Genomic DNA, 23,889 nt, shown 5'->3' on the forward strand with positions numbered 1-23,889 from the left:
ATTTATCATAATTTGAGTTGTCCAGTCTGGATTATTATTATTACTATTAGATAAATATTGATCCTGATTAGAGCCAAATTAATTCTAAATTTGATATTTAGCAACCTTCATCAAATCATGTATATTGACATTCCAAAATTAAAAGATTAGCAAAGCGTAAAAAGCCTTTTTAAAATTACAAAAAAATATTCAAAGCAAAATCAACTGAACATTTATTAATTATTACCAGACATCAACATTTATTTTTCTTCAAGAGAGGAGGAGAAAAATATTTAAGATCAGATGCAATGTATTATTTAAATAAAACTATTAATGCTTTTAATAATAGTAAATTCAAGACTTTTTTTAATCAGTACAGCTACTTTTGCATTAATCTGTAAAAAAGAAAGTAACAGATGGTCATCAAAATTGATAACATAATCTAAAATTTGAGATCATAATTACATCATTTGTTACCCACTGTGAAAAATAAAATTTAACAAATTTTCACTGTTCAAGTGGCTTTCCAAAGTAAGACTGTCACCTAAAGACTGTTACCAGATGGTTCTACAGAAATTGGAGTAACTCAAATATGTAGAATTCTGGAAATTGAAGCGAATGAAATTAGTTTATAAAATATAAAATGCTAGTAGCTAAGTCACACTTAATTAACCAATTCCTGTAGATACCAAAGTTAAATAATAATGGGTTCACTTTCACTGCATGCCACTCATATTTTTTAATGGCTTATTACCATAACAGTTATTGCCTATCAAAAGTTTACAAAAATATCACACTTTCTAAGAATCTTCCAGTCATGCAACTAAATATAATTTTTTTTTTATTGTAACTTATAATCAAATAATTGCTGTGAAATTCTGTTGATATTATGACAGGTCTAAAATTCATTTTGTTCAGTAGTCCGTGGATTATTTTTTAAGTTTTAGGATGTACTTTTTGGATGTTTTTTTGAACAGGGATCTATCTTCTCTTACTTCTTTTGGGAAAGGACTAAAAAGAACTACTGGAGACTTTTCATTATAAGCATATGTCTGCTTAAATTTGTTTAAGTATGAATGTACACTTATTTTGTGCATGAATATGTAATTTTGTCCTTATGTATATATCACTTCCACTGCTGTCAGTAATCACTAATAAATAACTTAATTTTTTTCTTTTTCACCAAAGCATATTTAATTTGTCTTATATAATTTCTTTATATCATTACCATTTTGTTATTCTCCTATTTTCATAATCTCATACTTTCGACTATATATATATATATTTTATATTGTTAATGTATTTATAATGTACAGAATTGTTTTCTTTAATTATTTTTAGCTGACTGTATGCTGCTAGTAGTAAATAGCTATCTATATTAATTGTAGTAATAATGGATATCTGTAAATTATCATAGTTTTAAAAACTGGTATTAGAAAAATAAAAAATTAAGCCAATATTATCTTGTTATTTTACATGTGAATGAAGAGATTTTAGTTATAATTACATAAGATCGTTTTATGAATTACGGGTAAATGATCTGTGATAAATTAATTAATATATGATAAATGATTTATGGATAAATGAATTTTGATAAATTGATACTACTCTGCACCTAGTTCATAGAGACAGGATCAGATATTAATCTTGTCTAAAATCCTAATTTAGTGGCCTAAAATTCCAAAAAAAATAATGAATGTTACATATTTACAGGAGAAAACAAAATAAATTTTCAATGTCAGTTATTCTGTTTGGCATAAATTTGCTAATGTATTTTGGGTGATCAACAAAATTGTGGTTGGCATACGCAAGTTTTGTTCATAACATATAAAATCTAAAATCTGTGTGATATAAAATTACACATTAAATTTGATAAAAAAGAAAAACAAAAAACATATCTAAACGAACAAACACAGCATAGATTAATATATTATTTTACTATATAGTACATGAAATTTTTTATCTTTTAAAGATATATTCCATTAATAACAATGCCACCAGAACTCCAATGAAGCAGAAGCTGCATAACTAGCTCTGAAATATCCACTGAAAGAAAAATTTCCATGATGTTTCAAAGTGTATCATAAATAATTTTTAAATGTTACCACATTTTATCATACTGTTCAATGAATTTATTAAAATTTGCATATTTCTGTATTTTTCAAATTAACAATGTTGCCACATTAACAGTACTTTATTTTCAATGGAATACACCAAAACAGCATTCTTTCATCTTTAATTCAATGTGCTGTGCATTTGTATAATTTATTATTAATATATAATTTTATAAAATACCAGGTTGACCTAAAACAACCAGTTACAAAATTTTTACTTATAATGTTGAAATTGCTGATTAAATAAATTACATTAAGATGCATCTAATACTGAAAAAAGATTACAGCTTATGTGAACAGTGGTTATACACAATCATGGAGTAAACTTGATACTATCAAATTCATCAATCATGGAGTAAACTTGGTTTTATTCCAAACCATATAATCAACCATAAAGTTGTGTTCCTTTCTGCAGAAAAATTATTTTAAATTATGGCTGTGTATTTTTAGCCCGTCTGCTTTAATAAATAAACATAATTTATTTTCATTATTATTCTTAAATCATTTATAGTTCTTTTATGTGTATTTGTTTGGTAGTAGTGTACTCATATCTATTCATGATGTTAGTGTAGTCAAGTTACAAATTATGACAACTCAAGTTAAAACCTTTTTTATCATTAGCAGAAGAGAGAAATGCACTCCAACACCTCACATTTTATAAAATAATCACTAAATATTACTTATTTTCAAAAACTTTTAGTAAAATGTGGCATACAACCTTTGTTTATTGTTTGGAGCAAAAATTGTAAAACATATATCTTCTAAAGAGTAACGACAAATGACAGTTTTAAAGAACATTGAAAAAGAAACATTTTGATCTAAAAAAAAATCAGGCTATAACAACCCTAGCCAAAAAATGGTGAACCATCAAATATAGTAAAATTATTTACTTAAAAAAAATTTGCTGAAATGAAGAAAAAGATTATTTATATCATTTTATGAGAGAATGCTAAAAAATGGTAATGGTTTTCTTAGATTTGTTTACTGCTTAATTATAAACCTGACTGTAAGAGTCAATGTGACTTGTTACATCATTATTATTCTTATTTTGAGTTTGCAGTTAGAAGACATGTTCAATGTCTTCAAATAAGATTGGATAAACATCAGCCTCAAATTCTACTGTAAAATTTTATGTATTGTTGATTTTTTTTTAGCTGTAATTGTTTAAAGTATGACCAGAATACCTAGAGCTGTGAGGAAATCCCTCATTTTTATGTTGAATTCAATGCTCTTTTGCTTAGTTGCCTGTCTTTTTATTGTTTTACATAAACTGTAGCCATAAGTGTTTTTTCCGCACTTATATTAATGATTTTGATTGTCATTCCCTTTTGTATATACGAGTATACGGCAGTAGTGAAATTCTTTTTGGGTCAATTCCAGATCTTGTCTCTATAAACTGATAACTTGTTGTGCCATCTCTTGTAGAGTAATATCCAGTTTTAGTAATTATAATCTTACTAATTGAAGGCTATATATGTATTAAAATGTAATTTAACAAATAGATCATTTGTTGTTTTTAATTTTCCCTTTCATGTGTAAGATACAGACTGAATACAGTTATTGTGATTTTTTATTTTTCCACAGTTGTTTTAAGGTTTAATGATAATTTGTGAATACCCAGTAGTAATAATAATAATAATAACATTTTTATTGTTCAATATTTAATAAAATTATTAGTGTTAATCATAGCATACTTTTTATAGCCGGTACTCATTTTATTTTATTTTTGATGTGATTTGGTTAACTGTTTGATATTAGTGAGTTAAGGAAATGATCATGCATCTTAACCTGATCATTAAAAATTATTGTTATAAATATCCTCATCTAATAATTTTTATATTAAACCTAGTGAAGCTGCTTATCATGCTTATGTGTATCTTATTTTACTTTACAGTGTTTATAAATTTATTAGTTTAGTTATTTTCAGTATTATAGTAATATTTTTAATAAAAGTTTTTAATTATAATAGTAATTAATAATTTTTAGGTGTTACAGATTATCATTTTAATTTTATGTAAAACAAAATTAATTCTTTCGTCAGTTATATTTTTACGTATCTACGATCATAAAAGTTTAGGTAGTTAATGTTACATTTTGTTTTCCTCAATGTTTTGAATTTATTAATTTTCTGTTGATGCTAGATGATTGGAAGGTGTGTGATGTAAAGTGATTCATGGAAGAGAATGCTTGCATTAATTACAGCAAGAGTAATGTGTATTTTTTTGTATGGTAGTACTACAAATCGTAGTCAGTTAGTGGTCTTATAAACTAGCCTTCCCCACTCTCACTCTATCCTATTGTTTTTTCGTTAATCCCACAGTTTCTAAATAATTCATCCTACCGTTTGTTATATCAGACTTTTATCTTCCAGGCATTTTTCCTCAAGTTCTTCTTCTCTGTCATAACTCTCTGTTCTCTACATATACTCTTTCCATGTATTTTTGTGTGAATGTATATTTAAAAAATAAAAGTAAATAAATAAATATATATATATTAGGAGATCCAACTTTATTCAATGAACACCTTTTTGTGTAATCAGTGGACATGGAACAGAGTTGTTGCATATCTTTACAGACATAATTGATCTCGCTAAACCAAAAAAGTATAGAATATAGAGTAACTTAAACAACTCCCTATGACCTTATGTGGGTCCTGTAGGTGTCTAACCAAACCCACTGAAGTCCATCAGCAGTAAAGGGTAAAATGTAAAAGAAAGAAACAGGTAGTGAGAAGAGAATTGATTCTGTGCAAGGCAGTAAATTTCCCTGATCAAAGAAAGTCTTTCTGTGAAGATTGTGCCCTTCCCCTGTATTTCCTGTAACATTATCGTTTACCACTTCTTCCTCAGATAGAACCATGGGTATTGTGTCAGCAGCTTCCTAATTCTGTTTGTGGCACCATGCTAGTATCTTCTAGTTATTGAAGAGAAGATGTATTTTTTGGCTCTACCTCTGGAACTGTCCAGGGGTTATTTTCCTGTCCAGAATTATACAAAAAGCAGAACTACTATCCCATTAAATATTATATATGGTTGTTTTTAAGGATAGAAATCTTGGTAATGGACTTCAGATTCATTCAGGCAAGCAACCTGAAAGGAATTTAGTAATGCCAACCCCTGCCAAATCAATGATGCAGTGATAGATTTAAGAAATTGTAAAAAAAATTATTAATCTCATCTTCACTTCTCTATTTAGTTTATTATGCTGAATTCATGACAGAATTAATACAATGTCTTTTAATCTTCATAAGTTGTAGTCATAGAGATGTCATGTCTTCATTAAATGTATAAAAGATTGAAAAGTAAAAAATTAGTAACTTGAGATTTGGCAGATCCATTTAAAACACAGTGAAAGATCTAATTATGTATTTTACAAAATATAATCAGTCAAACTAAGGCCCTCATATCATAACTTTTAAAAGAGGCTATTATTTTGGATTTACAAAAAAAAATTCTTTCAAACAGATTTTATGAAAAACTTTTAAACATTATCAATAGATTTAAAATTAAACAGGCTAATTTTTTCTTTGCTAAAGTCTAGTAGTCCTTTTCCAAATATTTGTCTTCAAACTTGAGCACAAATAATATTCTATTGGATAGTGATGGGTGAAGCCCAGCTTCACACTAGATAGGCACCTCCCTATCTAGTGTGAAGCTGGGCTTCCTACTATTACTAAAATTAAAAATTTAAGGGATGCTGTACTCACAGAGAGATTATAAAATAAGAACAACCCAATTAAAGAAATGGTTGAAGTTCTCACTACCTTTCAGGTATCTATTTCAGAAGCAGTTTCTCATTTGGAAATTTGGGATATCTTTACTCAACAAAGAAACAGCTTGTTATTAATCAACTAATTTGTATTGATCAGCTCAAATATATGTTGCAACAAATTGTTTTTCTCCAAATACTAAAGTTTGCTGAGAGCAGATCCAAGCTTCTTTAAAAAAAACATTCTTTCATTTCCACAATCTTGTTTCATGCATCTGATGAGAATAGTCTTCTTCCTTTAATATGCTTTCAATTGATTTTGTACTCTAAATAAACTGGTTGAAACTTCATTCTGAACTGAACGTTATGTGCAAGTTAAGGCATCTTTTATTTTTGTTACTGAGTTAAATGTAATGATTTTGAAAGTTAATGTAACAATAATATATTCCATCTTTCAAGTGCACTGTTACACTTTTAATTAATATTGTAAACACTTTTTTGAGATAACCACAACAACAACAAAATCAATATTTGCAAATCCTTCACTGGAACAGAACTCATTAATGAAGATATCACTACAACATGTAAACCTTAAACATATCATTTCATTTAAAAGTCACAGACTTTACATTCGCAAAGGAAATTTACAAACACTTTATATTTGGAAATAACATATTAAATGAACACAGCAACCATTGGATGTGTTATTCAAGCATCTTTCCATCTGTTTAGTCTTGGTCTCTGTTTCAGTAACATGGTTCTACAAATCCTCACCGAGATTGTTCAGAGGATAAAAATCCTCTATAATGAAATCTGGATTTTAGATTTTATTGATTAAATATATGTACCTATTTATAGGTTGAATTGTAGTCGACATGGCTTCTTTCTAGGTGCTGTATTGCTCATGATCATGAGCTACTCCTTTATATAAATTTTTGTAGCTTTCAGACAGAATATATCCTTCATATGAATGAGTTTTTAGTGATTTATTTCCCTCTATCCCATATTTTAGATACTTTTCAGGATATTAATTACTATTCCCACGCTTTTTTTATGCCTATGGATACTTGAATATTTATGACTTATTTCCTGTTTTTCCTGTGAATTATACTTCATTTCATATATTCAAAAACACTCATTATCTTTTCTATTCTAGTATTTATAATTTGATCAGTTTATATTGTTCTTCCTAGTGTCATTTTGTAGAGCAGTAGAGATAAATTGTTAAGCAACATCTGTATGAATCTATATGTTCCATGGAGAACTCATTAACCCTAACCTAGTATCTTGAACTCCTTATATTGAAAACCAACTGAGTTGATTGATATCATTTTTTAGGCTCTTTCCATGTTCCTCACTACATAAATTCAAAAATGAATTGGCACTATTCATGTTTCGTACTTAAATTTGAATTTATAAATAATTATTAAAACCAGTTTTTATTATTAAGGTAGTTGAGCTTTTTATGATATTTAAGTGTAGTGCTGGCACACACACACACACACATGCTGTGCATATGCATACATGTGTATTTGTTTGTGCTTGTATGTGTGCATTGAATTACATGAAGATAATCTTGCTTGTATATACAGATGAATCATTGTTTTTTCTGTTGTGAATTGCGAGTGTTTTGTCTAACAGTTATATTTGTATCATACAAATATACTCTTCCTGTTAAAATTACTTTAATTATTTTCTGATAGTAGTAAATAGCATTAATTAAATTAACAAAATGTTATTTTTCTGTTATTAATAATACATTACACTATTAACTTGTTTCATTTTAATACACAGTAGAAAAATGTTGATTAACTAATAAAATTTAAAGCTTACTTTTACAGCAACTGCTGAAATGAATTAGGTTATAACTGTATTGTGTGTACTATAAATTGATTTGAACATTTGGATAAATTGTTAAGCAAACTCTTTGGCACTTCGTATTAACTTTATTCAAAATCGCCCAAAACATTTAGATATGAGTTCTGTTGCAATTTATGTTTTATCTCTCACCTGATAAAACATGTAGCACTGAGTAAAGTCACTGCTTTCTGGATATCTTGTTACTTTAAACAGAATTTAGCTTTTGTATGTATTTTAATGAAAACTCATTCAATGATTGTTTTTGAAATAGAGGTTCCAGCTAAAAGTAAATGAATAATTAAATTGTGATATTCATATAACCGGTTTAACCCAAAAATATCATATTATTTAAATCTTATGTACATAGTTTTTGCTATTGATTTTTCAGTTTGGGTTGCATTGAGTGATAAATTCTCAATTACATTATTTTCCTGTTGAACTGTTGTGACTGCAGTTTAATCAAGAAAAGGTCTGCCTTTATATACAACTTGAAATCGTGCTTTAGTAATTTACTTTTATCTTTCAGCAACAGGGTACAGTCAAACACAACCAGAAGAAATTAATTGCCTGGAGGCTTGATGAATCACTTATTTGGTGATAATCATTTAGCAGTGTTTTATAAATTTGTATTGTTACTTTATACTTAATGAACTGCGTTATACAGCATTGTCACAACACCAGCCTCCTCATTTAATTCCGACATTTAAAAAAAATCTTATTATCATTGGTGTGAGAAGAACAATTAAGATAGTAACCAGGCATCATCTCTTGTGACCTATTATTAAAAATAAAATAGTAGTATTGCAGTGATTGTATCATATTAACAAATAAACAGTCTAAGCCCTTGTAAGATATTTGTATCGGCTGTTATCACATTCTTCAGCTTAGTGATGTAAGTTTTAAAGATGGTTGGGAATAATATTATTTCTAAAATGTGTGTCATATTTACGCATGTTAAAAAGGATGGTAGATATTAGAGTGAGGTTGGACTGTATATTCATAGGTGATGAATGAAGACGCCTTGTTGCTTGCTGAATAATGGTTTAATGAATTGTCGTCTTGACAGTTAATGAAATGAATTGTAACATAATGTATAATTTGACATAAAAATAAAATAAAATAAAACATTAAAGCTAAAGTTCATCCGAACAAAGAATGGAGTCCATCCGGACTAAGAGTATAACGTGACCGCCTCGTATCAGATTCGAGCGCCGAATGCAGTACGAGCGGAACTCTCCGGTAAGCGCTAGCACCCACTAGATCGCAGCACCGAACGGCTTGCTGTGGAATAGAACACACCGCTCACCTATTATGATTACCTTAATTATAATTCTGTGATACATTACATGAAATAAAACTTAAGATGCAAACAAAGAGTATTACATAAAATAATTACGTAAACTTTGAAAGTACAAAAATTAAAGTTAACTCAGCAAATCTAATATTGATACAGGCAAAGCTTACAACCAGATTATATTGAAATAAATAAATACATTAGGAGGTCGTTAAATAAATCTCATTGATTACATTAGGAATGACTTATGTCATCGCAAGCATTTAAATTTGGAAGAACAATCAATTTATTAATAGTTCTTTTTACTATCGTGTTATTAGTTTTCACGTCAACTACTCTAACTAGTCCATCTATACCTGGATACACTTCAACAATTATTCCTAATTTCCACATCAGTGGAGGAAGGTTACTCCAAAATTTCTTTAATTGTAACTATATTGCCAACACAAATGTTATTATTTGAAATTTTACACTTGTTCCTCTGTTACAAGGAATGTAAATAATAGATAGGCCATACTTTCCAAAAGTCTTTCAATATTCTTTGTATAAGCTGCCACCTAGTAAGCTTATTTACATTAATGCCTGAGAAATCAGGATCAGGTAAGGAAGTTAAAGGAGCGAAGGTTAGAAAATGTCCAAGAGTAAGTGGGGCTGGATCAGATATATGCTGCCCACCATGACGGGTAAGTATTGGGTCAGCATAATCAACACCAGTTGACTGGAATGGTCTGGAAATTGTGATTCTTTCTTTTGGCAGTTGACCAAGTAACTAACTCTGAGGTTGAGCTCTAAAGCGAAAACAAGTTAAACATTTATGTATGATGAAGCAAATTATGATTTTTTAATTGACGATCCACTATTTCTGCCTAAGTGAGGAATGAATTTACTGTAATCCTCCATGGGATAGTCTTAAATGTTCATAAGAAATAATCAATCGAGTGAGATGACTATGAGGACTTAAAACTATAGGATGTTTAGCATTTAAAAACAAATTTGAAAAACTTAAACGACCTCCGACGCGAATGACACCATTTTGATCCAAAGATGGGTTAAGAGAAGCTAATTTGCTTTTCCTTGACACAGCAGCATTTTTCCTTAAATCGCTTAATTCTTTAGTAAAATACAGTTCTTGTGTTTGACGAACAAGAATTTCCAGCGTGGAATTGATTTCTTCTGGAGAAAGATCTGACAATTATTTATTTCTTGATTATTTTTATTTTTTAAATTATAAATTAAACGACGACAATATGAAAATATGTTTAATGCTCGTACGAACGAAGAAAATAGTTTTGAAAGTTCTAAGGTTTCTGTAGCTTGAAGAGCAGCTGAAAACACATTACTTTTGCTGGACTTCTCTTCCTTGAGCGAATCTGGCGGAATCATAGAAATGATAGGCGAATTAGATGGCTAGAGATTCTCCTCTTCCTTCAGAAAAGACGGACCATTCCACCAGAGTTGTGTCGAGGTTAATACATCCGGCATGCAACCACGTGAAAGGATGTCTGCGGGGTTATCCCTTGAAGGAATGTGCTTCCAAAAGAATTCCTTAGTTAGCTCTTGAATTTCGCAAACTCTATTTACGACGAATACCTTCCATCAATCAGGAAGCGATGACAACCAGTAAAGTACTACTTTAGAATCCGACCAAAAATCGATTGAATCAAATCTTATACCTAAAATACACTTAACCTTATTGAATAAACGAGACAACAGAAGAGCGGCGTTTTACTCAAGCCTTGGAATAGAGATTTGCTTGACAGGAGCAACACTAGATTTTGAACACAAGTGGATTTCAACGTGTTCATTACTATCAACAGATCTGATGAAAAGACAAACACCATATGCGTTGCTACTTGCATCACAAAATCCGTGCAATTGATAACTCTTACTTAAACTAATTTTAACTGATCTAGGAATTTTAAAATTACTTGACGATATGAGCTGAGAATACAGATAATTCAATTTTTCAGCTAGCGGAGCAGGGAGAACTTCATCCCATTGAAGGTTAGCGCACCATAACTCTTGTATGAACACTTTAAATGGAACAATTGCAGGAACAAATAGACCCAAGGGATCGAATAATGAAGAAATAGTTAATAAAACAGAACGTTTAGTGTAAGACGTATTATTACCTTTTGGTTTCATTTGATAAATGAAATCAACACCTTGAGGTTTCCAGGACATCCAAATGTTTTGATATTTTCATCTTTGTCTAATTTGATGGAGGAATCATTATCATCGAACATAAGCACGTAGCTGTGAGTTCTAAAACGAATTATAATTGAAAATACATCTTGTTGTACTACTGGACCTGTAGCAAGAATTGAATTGAGTGATTGGCCATTTGAAGTTTTCGCACAGGTACAACAAGATGAATTTTCAGTTATAATTCGTTTTACAGCTACGTGCTATCAGGAGACATTTCTAAAATGTACAGACAAATTCGCATTAATCCTCAAGATTTTTCATTACAAAGAATTCTCTGGTGTGATGAAACCAACTCATCAATCATTTTCTTGAGCATTTTTTATATTTACGATTACTTTGACACCTTTTTACAATATGCTGTTTACTTAAACAATTAAGACATAATTTTTTCTGAAATACAAAATTTTTCCTTTCATTAACATTACAACTTAAAAACTTATCACACTGATACAATGGATGGTTGCTAGTTTTACATAATGTACACATAAAATTATTAGAATTATTTACATAAAATTCATTTTTACTAGAACTAGGTTTTGATAATCATATTTTTTGCCGCTAAAACCTACATTAGACGGCTGTACCTTTTCATTACATTGAATCATGTCAGTGGATTCAAGTAGTTTGTGCTTAGATTCTAAGAAAGAAATGAGTTGTTCTAAGTTTCGAAATCCATTATTTTCGAATGCTTTTTCCCAGTCTCTTAAATTATTTAAATTTAAGTATTTAATAATTAACTGTATTATAATAAATTCTAAATAGTCAATATTTAGATTCTTCAATGCTCAATATTTGAATTAGCTTGGTCAATGAACTTAGATAAATATTCAGAATTTTCCTTTTTTAATGGTTTTAAATTAATAATTTCTAAAGCATGTTTAGCTGCTATTAGCCTTTTGTTGCCATAACGAGCTTTAAGTAATTCTATTGCAGTTTCATAATTTTTAGAAGTTACTGATAAATTTTTTATTACATCAAGAGCATTGCCTCTTAAGAAATTTGTAAGGTAATAAAATTTTTCAAAATTAGAAAATTCATCTCTGTTATGAACTAAACTATTAAAAAGATCAAAGAGTTTATGCCAAGCTTTCACGTCACCGTGAAAGGGCTCAATTTGTATAGGTTTTTAAAGAAATTGGATTAGGTTTGTTAATCACTTTAGTTGCATCAGTTACTTCTGAAATTGTGAAACGATTTTCTAATTTTTTATGTTTTAACTTAAGTTTATCAAAAAGGTGAATACGTGCCTCTGACTTCAAGGTCCTTATCAGTCGCATCTTGGTGCAATTCGATTTCAGGTCGAACATCGAAAAGTAGTTTTTCGTATTCTAACAGTTTATCAAACTTAATGGTAAATAGATCGTAATCGTATGAATTAAGATCAAAGTTTTCAATGAATGTTTTTAATTTGGCTATACTGTTCTTCATAATGCTTCGTTTTTTAATTAAACCCTTGAATTCCATTTTTATTGGAATCATACACAAAATAATATTAAATTTGAAGAAACAAAGTTATTATAAAATAAGGTTAAAAGATAAATGTCACACACAATAATATTGTTAAAGTATAACTTATGCATAAAGTTGAATGAACTGGATTGGTTGTAAATATGATACGATATTGCTAACATCTGCTGTTTGCAGGTCAGCGAACAATAGAAAGATTGCCTGAGATGTGTGCGCGCGTGTTTTGTACAGAGCGATAAAGGGAAACTTGTCCAAACTGGAATCGCGGGTTGGATCTTATACCCTTCATAGATACAATTTTGACTGTATTATAAGACTGAAATATTCACGAACTTGAATATTTTACTAATGTTTATTTTTAATTGCACTTTTAACATACACCTTAATTTTTTGATCCTTTGTTTTTATAAATAAATGATAAATACCGTGTTGTTGACTTGGTTTAACCTTATCGAAACCCATGGATGAATGTTGTAGAGCGGCTAAGTCCGTGTCGTTAATACAGCGACTTGACGATGAAATGTTGGTTTAAAGATGCTGTAGTCGATCCGGTAGGTACGGTGACTTGACCATCTGGTTTTTGAATGTGAAGATTAATGACCATAAAGAGATGTGGTAGATCCGTCGACTTAACTATCCGCTTGATTTATCTGGCGGAGGACCACGAAGAGATTGTAGATTTTAGAGCAAGGTTGGACTGTACGTTCATAAGTGATGAATAAAGACAACGCCTTGTTGCTTGTTGAATAATAGTTTAATGAATTGTCATCTTGGCAGTTAATGAAATGAATTGTAACATAACGTATAACTTGACATATAAAAAGACATATAACTTGACATATAAATAATTAAAAAAAAAAAAAAATTAAATAAAACATTAAAGCTAACGTTCATCTGAACAAAGAATGGAGTCCATCCGGACTAAGAATATGACGTGACCGCCTTGAATCAGATTCAAGCGCCGATTGCAGTACGAGCGGAACTTTCCGGTGAGCGCTAGCACCCACTAGATCGCAGCACCGGACGGCTCGACGTGAACGTAACAAAGGATATGAAAGAAAATTAATTATTTTCCACAATGATATCTTAACAAAAATAGCACAATGCATTTTGTCATGACTTATTTGTTAATTTTTTATTCTTCACTCCTTTAAAATATTTAACCTGCTATAGAACTGAATTGATACATACTCTTTGTAGTGTGATCTTGGCTTTTTTTTGAGTCCTCTCATAAATTTAAGGGCAGATAGACCAGTTTAAATTTAACCATCATTTTGTATATGCCTTTTTTGAATTTCAAAAATGTTGTTTAGTTGTGATAATAATTTTGTAAAATCATTCAGAGAAAATATTACTTAGTCCAATAATAATATACAATAGTATTGTATATAAGAAAGCAACTAATGTGAGTTAAGTAGTAAACTTGTAGTAAATGAACAGTGATGAGTGTAAATACATAAGTATTAGCATAAATGCATCAATAGAGGAGAAATAATGATGTTTGAAGCTAGTATTCAGATTACTTCAAACATTATGAGTCAACCATGATGATCTTTATTATTTGGCATTCAGGATTTTTTTATAAACAAGTCACATGTCTGCACTACTATCCAGCCTGCTAAATCTTTGTCATTTATTCTTTTCTTATGATTTTTTTTCTTTTATTATTATGAGCAGTTTTAATATACCTTAAACTATCATAAGTTCACTGCATGCATAATTAATCTGTTACTTTTATTGATCCGCATTTGAAATTCCCCTTTAAAACAATATCAACTATCAGAAATAACTGTTTTATATTTGAAAAAGTTTCACCTATGTACCTTTAACAACTTGCATTTTTATTTATTGTTGATCTTCAAGCAAAATACTTATTTTTTTTATACAATTATTCAATGTTTTTTTACATATATATTGTAAAATCTGAACTCTTTTAGAACAGAATTCTACATTTTGTATTTTTTTAAAGATGTTAACTGCATATCAGTAATGTTTCTGAGGTGATTCTAAGATAATTTTATTAATAGGTTTTTTCTTAAAGCAATTTATGTGTAAGAGAAAATAAAGCATGAAAAATTTAAAAAAAAAATGTATAATGCGTAAAATTGGGTAGTAAGACAAAGAAACTGCTAAATTACTGAAATTATTTATAAAAAAATTAGTTGAATTTTGTCTGATCAATTTTCATACCTGCATGATGTCACACCTATAATTTTTATTTATATTTATTATTAATTGTTACTTAATATTAGTTATAACAAAAGATGTATCGTGTTTGGTTCCATTTATTTCCCTTTATATTTCCTTTTTTTACAATTAAATATATGGAAAATATTTGTTAAATTTTCCACAGTTGATCTCCATAACAGAGGGGTAGTATCCCAGCCTTTCACCTGAAAGAAATGAGTTTGATTACTGGTCAGGCTAGAATATTTCTACACCATATTTCCAAGTATGAGCTTTGAGCTTGTGAAAGGAATTAATAAAAAATAAAAATAAGAAAAGATTGGTGAAATGATTGTTGGAGAAGTGAAGCCTGACACACAGGTCATCCTTTTCTTCTGGTGCTGGTGGTGTGATGTATTAAAGTAATAATAGTAAAATTTAGATTAAGAAGAGTGTACAAAGTTCAATGAGAATGCAGTTATTGAGTGTAATTACATTAGAAGTGTACAATAATAAGCCAGAAGAATCATTATAAATTTTATGATTTAATCACAGGAAAGCTGAATTTCATGAAGTTCAATGTTAATATTATAAAGATACAATGAATAAATTGTATTTTAAAATCAAATATCCAGAAAAAGGTGAATAAATATTTAATTTGCAACAGAAGGGTGTAATGAGGTCATTTCTCTGTGTAAAAATATTTTATTAGGTGTGTAAATCAAATCAATAATGCAAACAAGATAAACAGTACAGATAATAGTATTAAGACTTCAAGGTATATTATTTGGAAAGACTTCTGAATTAAAATTTACTAACAATTAGTTAAGAGGTTAATGGTATTTTTTTACTGAATATTTAAAGCTCTATCGACTGTATTCAGTTAATATAGAATTCCAATACATCATTTATATTTCATGTTAAGAATAATAATTAACCTTTCTTTGTAATTTTGTTATGGGGGGGGAGGAAATTAAAAAAAGTGTTTGTTTTTATTATATATTAAAATTTTTATCATCTTTTGTATTTGTGCCTATTTGACACGTTAGAATATTTAATCTGTGATTTGCAGCAGGTGGTGGATTGGCAGCAAGACTAACAGATGCCCCTACCTCAAGTTACATGGTTTCTGCGGCTCCTGCTGTTGGTTTACCTATGATTCCTACATTACAGGCAAGACAAATGCCTCTTATTCCTCAGGTTGGCCCTCCGGCATCTTTACCAACTTATCAGTTGACATCAAAAGATTTGCAGGTTATAAATGAATTATAAGTTTTAATTTAATACAGTTTTCTTAATGAACTGAATCATTTTATAAAAAAAAAAATGTTATTGTTAAATCTGGTTATGTAGAAATATTCATGACATATGCTACTGTAGCTTTGATTCATTAGCTGCTTCTTTCTGTTAACTTAGGGTATAAAGAATTAGCTGGCAAATCATTAATATAAATAAGAAATTATAGAGTTTAAGAAAGATATAGATAAGTTTAGTGTATCTGTACTAAACTTTATTATATTGTCTTACTAGCCGTGATCAGCTTTATTTATTATATTTTTTTGTTTCCTACAACTAAGGTATGATTAGATTCAACTTAACACATTATTTAATATCCATATAGACTATGTGTTAAGAATTATTTGTTTGACACAGTTAAAATGGTTATGATAAATCACAAAACACCTCAACAACGCTCTGTGACTTGTTAAATATACCATAGATTCAATGAAGAAACTCATAATGTTTGAGTATTAGATGCCTTACTGATGTTAAAAAAAACTGTGGTGGATATAAACAATTATTAACAAGTCTCTTGAAATTTTTCTTTAATACTGTCATAACATTTACAATTTAAAGTGGTTAAGATGTTTATTAAAATGCATGTTGGGTTTCAAATTACCCTCCAGCTGAGAGCGCTGTCTGGAGGACTGGAGTACAATCTTAGTATTAGTTTTTTTTTGTTTTTTGTTTGCAGTTTCAGTGTACAGACAAGTCAGCTGAGAAGAAGCCTGACGTGTATCGTCGGGCTTCTTCTCAGTGCATAGAACGTCGGCGTTCTATGCACGCTAGTTCGGCCTCTGCATCATAGAAATGTAGTTTCATATTGTTTTTGTTTTTTGTTGTCGGATCTTGTTTAGTGCTCACTTTGTTGTTCGTGCCATTTTCTTCTTTTTTTATTGTTGTGTTGTGAACTATCTCAACTGTTCGATCGGGATTGCAGTAAATGTATTTAACTAGTTATTGGGAATGGCGGTAAAATTAAGATTAAAATTTACATGTATGATGATGAGGTAGAATGTGTATACGAAGAGATTGATGAAGCAATTAAACACGTAAAAGGAGATGAAAATTTAATAATAGTTGGAGATTGGAATGCAATCATTGGAGAAGGCAAGGAAGGAAATATAGTGGGTGAATACAGGCTGGGCAAAAGGAATGAAAGAGGGGACCGACTTATAGAGTTTTGCACGAAGTGTAATTTAGTAATTGCCAACACCCAATTTAAAAATCATAATAGAAGAATATACACTTGGAAAAAGCCAGGCGATACTGCAAGGTATCAGATAGATTATATCATGGTTAAGCAAAGATTTAGAAATCAACTCGTTGACTGCAAAACTTACCCGGGAGCAGACATTGATAGCGACCATAATTTGGTGATAATGAAATGTAGATTGGGGTTTAAAAACCTGAAGAAAAGGTGTCAGATGAATCGGTGGAATTTAGAGAAGCTTGAGGAAGAGGAGGTAAAGAAGATTTTTGAGGAGGACATCACAAGAGGTCTGAGTAAAAAAGATAAGGTAGAAAATGTAGAAGAAGAATGGGAGAATGTTAAAAAGGAAATTCTTAAATCAGCAGAAGCAAACTTAGGCGGAATAAAGAGAACTGGTAGAAAACCTTGGGTTTCAAACAATATATTGCAGCTGATGGATGAACGTAGAAAATATAAGAATGCTAGTGATGATGAAAGTAAAAGGAACTATCGGCAATTAAAATGGTATAAACAGGAAGTGCAAACTGGCGAAAGAAGAGTGGATTAAAGAAAAGTGTTCAGAAGTGGAAAGAGAAATGAACATTGGTAAAATAGATGGAGCATACAGGAAAGTTAAGGAATATTTTGGGGTACATAAATTAAAATCTAATAATGTGTTATTAGTGTAACAAAGATGGTACACCAATATATAATACAAAAGGTAAAGTCGATAGATGGGTGGAATATATTGAAGAGTTGTACGGAGGAAATGAATTAGAAAATGGTGTTATAGAGGAAGAAGAGGAAGTTGAGGAGGATGAAATGGGAGAAACAATACTGAGATCTGAATTTAAGAGAGCATTAAAAGATTTAAATGGCAGAAAGGCTCCTGGAATAGACGGAATACCAGTAGAATTACTGCACAGTGCAGGTGAGGAAGCGATTGATAGATTATACAAACTGGTGTGTAATATTTATGAAAAAGGGGAATTTCCATCAGACTTCAAAAAAAGTGTTATAGTAATGATACCAAAGAAAGCAGGGGCAGATAAATGTGAAGAATACAGAACAATTAGTTTAACTAGTCATGCATCAAAAATCTTAACTAGAATTCTATACAGAAGAATTGAGAGGAGAGTGGAGGAAGTGTTAGAAGAAGACCAATTTGGTTTCAGAAAAAGTATAGGGACAAGGGAAGCAATTTTAGGCTTCAGATTAATAGTAGACGGAAGATTAAAGAAAAACAAACCAACATACTTGGCGTTTATAGACCTAGAAAAGGCATTCGATAACGTAGACTGGAATAAAATGTTCAGCATTTTAAAAAATTAGGGTTCAAATAAGAGATAGAAGAACAATTGCTAACATGTACAGGAACCAAACAGCAACAGTAATAACTGAAGAACATAAGAAAGAAGCCGTAATAAGAAAGGGAGTCCGACAAGGTTGTTCCCTATCTCCGTTACTTTTTAATCTTTATGAACGACAAATGAAGAGGTATTGCGGCAAATAGATGAAGAAAGAAGCATTTGGAAAAATACAGTTAAAAGAAGAGACAGACTTATAGGCCACATACTAAGGCATCCTGGAATAGTCGCTTTAATATTGGAAGGACAGGTAGAAGGGAAAAATTGTGTAGGTAGGCCACGTTTGGAATATGTAAAACAAATTGTTAGGGATGTAGGATGTAGAGGGTATACTGAAATGAAACGACTAGCACTAGATAGGGAATCTTGGAGAGCTGCATCAAACCAGTCAAATGACTGAAGACAAAAAAAAAAAAAAAAAAATGTACGTTGAAATATATAGTTGTATTTCCACGGCGTCATTTCTCTTCAGGCCTTGATATGTAGACATAACAACGTTTCAGCTGTTTGCCTTGACATTCAAACGATTCAGCTGCTGCCAATGGCATAGCCTGTTGCTGCTGATAAGGTATGACAAATTGGGTCACGTCCATTTATTATTATTGCATTTTTTTTTTAATTTCACTATGTCTCATAAAGTAGAAATTAAAACTTTAATAAAACAGCGAAGAATTTGCAAGGCTCAATTAATACGCATAAAAACATATCTCAATAAATGTAATAAGGACGTCCAAAAAAGTACCATTAAGGTTAGATATGATGCAGTGCCAAATATTTTAGATAAATTCAACAAAAGACAAAGTGTGCTAGAAGCACAGGATGAGGAAAATTTTGATACGCATTTAGAAGATACGTTAAATTTTGAAGAGTATTATTATGAAATTAGGGCTCAATTGGAAGAATATTTAAAGGAAACATCAGTTTCAGAAACCCAAAATTTAAATGCACATCACTCTTCCATTTTTGAAAATAAACCATCAGTAAATCTACCAAGGATAAATTTACCTCGTTTTAATGGCACATACGAAAATTGGATGCCTTATGCAGATGCATTCAAGGCATTAGTACATGGCAACAAGAATATTAGTCCGATTCAAAAATTCTATTATTTGAGTTCCACATTAACCCATGAAGCAGCTCAGTTAATAAAAAACTTAGCTATTACTGATGCTAATTACCCTATTGCTTGGAAATTATTACAAGACTGTTATGAAAATAAAAGATTGATTGCTTCGGCGCATGTTGGAGAGATAAACATTAAGGCAGTTAGTAAGGAAGAAGCCAGTGAATTACGTCAGTTTATCAATATGATGATTAGCAATTTTAATGCTTTCAATGTTTTAAATATTCAAACACCAATTCATGAAATAATCTCGAGTCAACTGTATGTAGATAGATAAGATGCAAAAACTAATCGTGAATGGGAATTAAAAAATTCTACACAAGATTTTCCATTACTCAAAGATCTCTTTGAATTTTTGGAAAATAAATGTCAAGCCTTGGAGGTTTTAGCTTCTTCAGGCAATATTAAACAAAGGGTAGTATATGAATGGCACAAATATAAGACTTTTCCACATTCTAACGCATATATTGCTACTGATTCCAAAATATGTGAATGTTGCAACCAACCTCACACTTCATAGAAATGTCCAAACTTTAATAATTTAAGTGTTTCTGATAAAACTAATTTCATTAAGACTAAACAGTTATACTACAATTGTCTTAGATTAGGTCATTTAGTTAAGTATTCTTCGTCAAGAGGCTGTCAAATTTGCAAGGGCAAATATCAAACATCATAACACGTAAGTTCAGAAAATAATTCGTTTAAATCCAAGAACGATTATGATTCAGACTCAAATCATAAATCTCCTAGTTGTTCGCAAGACAGTCCTAATCCTCCTCGTAGCTCTTCCAACATGTATTGTTCACTTAAATCAAGAGTACAATCGGATATTTTACTCTCTACAATTGTAGTTAAGGTCAAGGATACTCAAGGAAGATTACAAACATGTAGATTATTATTAGATTCAGCTAGTCAGTCGAATTTTATTACTGAAAATTGTGTTAAAAGATAAGGGTTAAGAAAAATTCAAGTCAGTACCAAAAATGGGTATAAAAAATTTCCCCACTAATACAAAATATAGTGTGGATGTAGAACTGTTTTCCATGTACAACGTCTTTAATGTAAATATTTCTTGTTTAATATTACCACAAATAACTAACAATATGCCATGCAAGATTATTAACTACGAAATTTGCCTCCAAATTTGAAGTTATCTGATCCACAATTTTATAAACTAGCAAATATTGACATGTTAATAGGCACTGAGTTATATTTTGAGATTTTGAAATGCAATAAAGAGTAAGACCAGATACTTATCCAATTCTTTTTGAAACTGAATTAGGATGGATATTATAAGGAAAATTTCAGTCAGAAAATACCTCTCTAGGTCTTCAAACCACATATTAATGTTAAACATGTGGTTTGAAGACCTGGAGAGGTATTCCTCTCCATTTGAAACAATGATCAACTTCAACATCAGCTCAAACAGTTTTGGGAATTAGAGAATTTGGTGTTTCCACCCAAGTCCAAGGAACAAGATGAGTGTGAACAGTACTATCGAAACACGACAACCAAGAATACTTCAGGTCGCTTTATCATGAGACTTCCTCTAAAATCAGATCATCTGCCTTTGGGAGACTCTTTCGAGCAAGCAAGTTTGAGATTTCAAAACTTAGAGAAAAGGCTTCAGAGAAATTCAACACTTCGTCTAGAATATTCCAAATTTCTTCAAGAAAATGAAAAACTCTGTCATATGAAACCAGTCTCACTTCAAAATAATGGTTGTAAACAAACTTATTACCTTCCCCATCATGCTGTATTTAAACAGAATAGTACTACAGCCAAACTTTGAGTAGTTTTTGATGGTTTAGCACGAACATCAACTGGAACCTCCCTTAATGACAGCTTAATGATTGGTCCTACGGTGGAACAAGATTTGTGGTCGATTATTATAAGATTCAGAACCCATGCCATTGCGTTTACAGCAGACATTGAGAAAATGTACCGCCAAATTAAAATTCATCCTGAAGATCACAGCCTTCTATGCATTCTTTGGCGGACATCGCCATCTAATCAAATTCAGTGTTACGAACTTCAAACAGTAACTTACGGCACTGCTTCAGCTCCATTCTTGGCTACAAGGTCTTTAGAACAATTAGCAGAAGAAGAAAAGGACAAATATCCAACTGCATCCAAAATTTTATGTCGTGATTTTTATGTTGATGACTTGGTTTCAGGAGCTAATGGTATTAATACAGTCTTAACAATCCAATCAGAATTAATAGACTTGTTAAGTTCTGGTGGATTTCAACTGAGAAAATGGAGTTCTAATCATAAATCTTTTTTAAATTCATTATCTCAAGAACCTTTAATGATAATCTCATCAACTCAAATTGAGAAGAAAGATAGCATTCAAAATTTAGGCTTTCAGTGGTTTTCTGAAACAGATATGTTTTCTGTTTCTATCAAATTTTAATCATTTAAGGAGGTAATAACAAAAAGATCAGTAGCGTCAACAGTAGCTTCTATTTATGATCTGATTGATTTAATCAGCCTTCTTGTAATCTGTTAAAAAATATTTTTGCAGCAATTGTGGCTTAGTGGTATTGGTTGGGATGATAATTTACCATCATCATTGCAGAAGTGACATATTTTAATGTCACAACTTCCTTTAATTGATGATATTAAAATAAAGAGAAAGGTTCTAATTGATAATCCTATAAATACTGAAATACAGTTTCTGCAATGCCTCACAACAAGCTTATGGTGCTTGCTTATACCTGCTTCCATCAACACTATCACAAGGGTTTCAGTTCAACTTCTTTGCTCGAAATCTCGTGTGGCACCAGTCAAAACTGTTAGCATACCGTGTTTAGAACTGTGTGGTGCTTTACTGTTGTCAAAACTTTTATGCAAGACCTTATCAATCTTGAATTTGGTAACCGAAAGGATTCATCTTTGGACGGACTCCAAAATTTGTTTGGCATGGATGTCTGTGCCTGCTTTGAAGTGGAAGACAGTTGTGGCAAATCGAGTTTCACAGATTCAAGATCTCACAAACATCACTGGCTGGAAATATGTTGCTTCTTCAGATAATCCTGCAGATCTCATTTCCAGGGGTACTGAGCCATACAGTTTACATAAAGGCATCTGGTGGGGTAGACCCACTTGGTTATCCTTATCCTCTAGTTCAGACGGTGATGATGTTCAAGATATTTCAGAAGCACAACAAGTTGTATCCAGTTTAGCTTTTGTTTCTCCTATGAATGACGATTTAGTCAGTAAGTTTTCAAGTATGTGTAAATTGACACAAGTAGTTGCCTTATACAAGAGATTTATTTATAATTGTCGTAATAAGAAAAGAAAAACCGGATATCTTAATACTGTAGATATTCAAGATTCACTACTAACATGTATCTGGTTAGCACAAGAGATATATTGTAAAGAAATTAAAGATCTTCAGTCAAATTCTGGCATTTCTAAGAAAAGTGAACTTCTCCTTCATCCTTTTCTTGATGCTTGTGGCATGATACGAGTGGGAGGATTAGATAATGTTGATATTGATTACGACATCAAACATCAGATTATTTTCCGCCAAAACACCATCTTACGTTGCTAATTATCAGAGCTGAACATATAAGATTACTGCACGCCACTTCTCAGTCATAGTTAGCATCACGCTAACAAGACTCAAATACTGGATTCCAAGAGCACAAAGGGTAATCAGGAGTGTCATTCATAACTGTGCGACATGCTTTCAATTTAAGGCAGCTACAGCTAAACAATTAATGGGTCAGCTGCCCAAACAAAGAGTAGAAATTAGTCGTCCCTTTCTCAACTCAGGAGTGGACTATGCAGGACCATTTCAAATGAATTATGGTAGTCCGAGAAATAAAATTTTCATTTATTGAATAAAATGCATGATCAATTATCGTGTTCTTATATTCTACTTCATAATAAAATAAAGAAAAAATCTTATATTTTGGACAACACAAGATAACTTCTGTCTGGCAATATCTTCTACCTTAAAGAGTAATATTGAAGGTTTGTTTTATTAATTATATGTTAAAAAGTCATTACTTATTAATTATTTTAATACTTTCTGCCTTTCACCTCCACTATACAAATCATAAATTTCTGTATCCCCTACCAATAAACTAGTATGCTGAAAACATCAAATTAATGTTTTCT

At 30.7% G+C, this 23,889-nt stretch overlaps 1 protein-coding gene across 1 annotated transcript in view; it reads left to right on the forward strand.

Moving 5' to 3' along the window:
• The window catches only part of Rbp (RIMS binding protein), a 453,814-nt gene that overhangs the window by 193,626 nt on the left and 236,299 nt on the right, over nt 1-23,889 (forward strand). The window contains exon 10 of the mRNA XM_075364347.1: nt 15,868-16,049. Coding sequence (XP_075220462.1) covers nt 15,868-16,049 — 182 coding nt within the window. The remainder of the gene's footprint in view (nt 1-15,867; nt 16,050-23,889) is intronic.

The sequence above is a fragment of the Lycorma delicatula genome, chromosome 4 (assembly GCF_047948215.1).
Source record: "Lycorma delicatula isolate Av1 chromosome 4, ASM4794821v1, whole genome shotgun sequence".
In the NCBI taxonomy this organism is placed as follows: domain Eukaryota; kingdom Metazoa; phylum Arthropoda; class Insecta; order Hemiptera; family Fulgoridae; genus Lycorma; species Lycorma delicatula.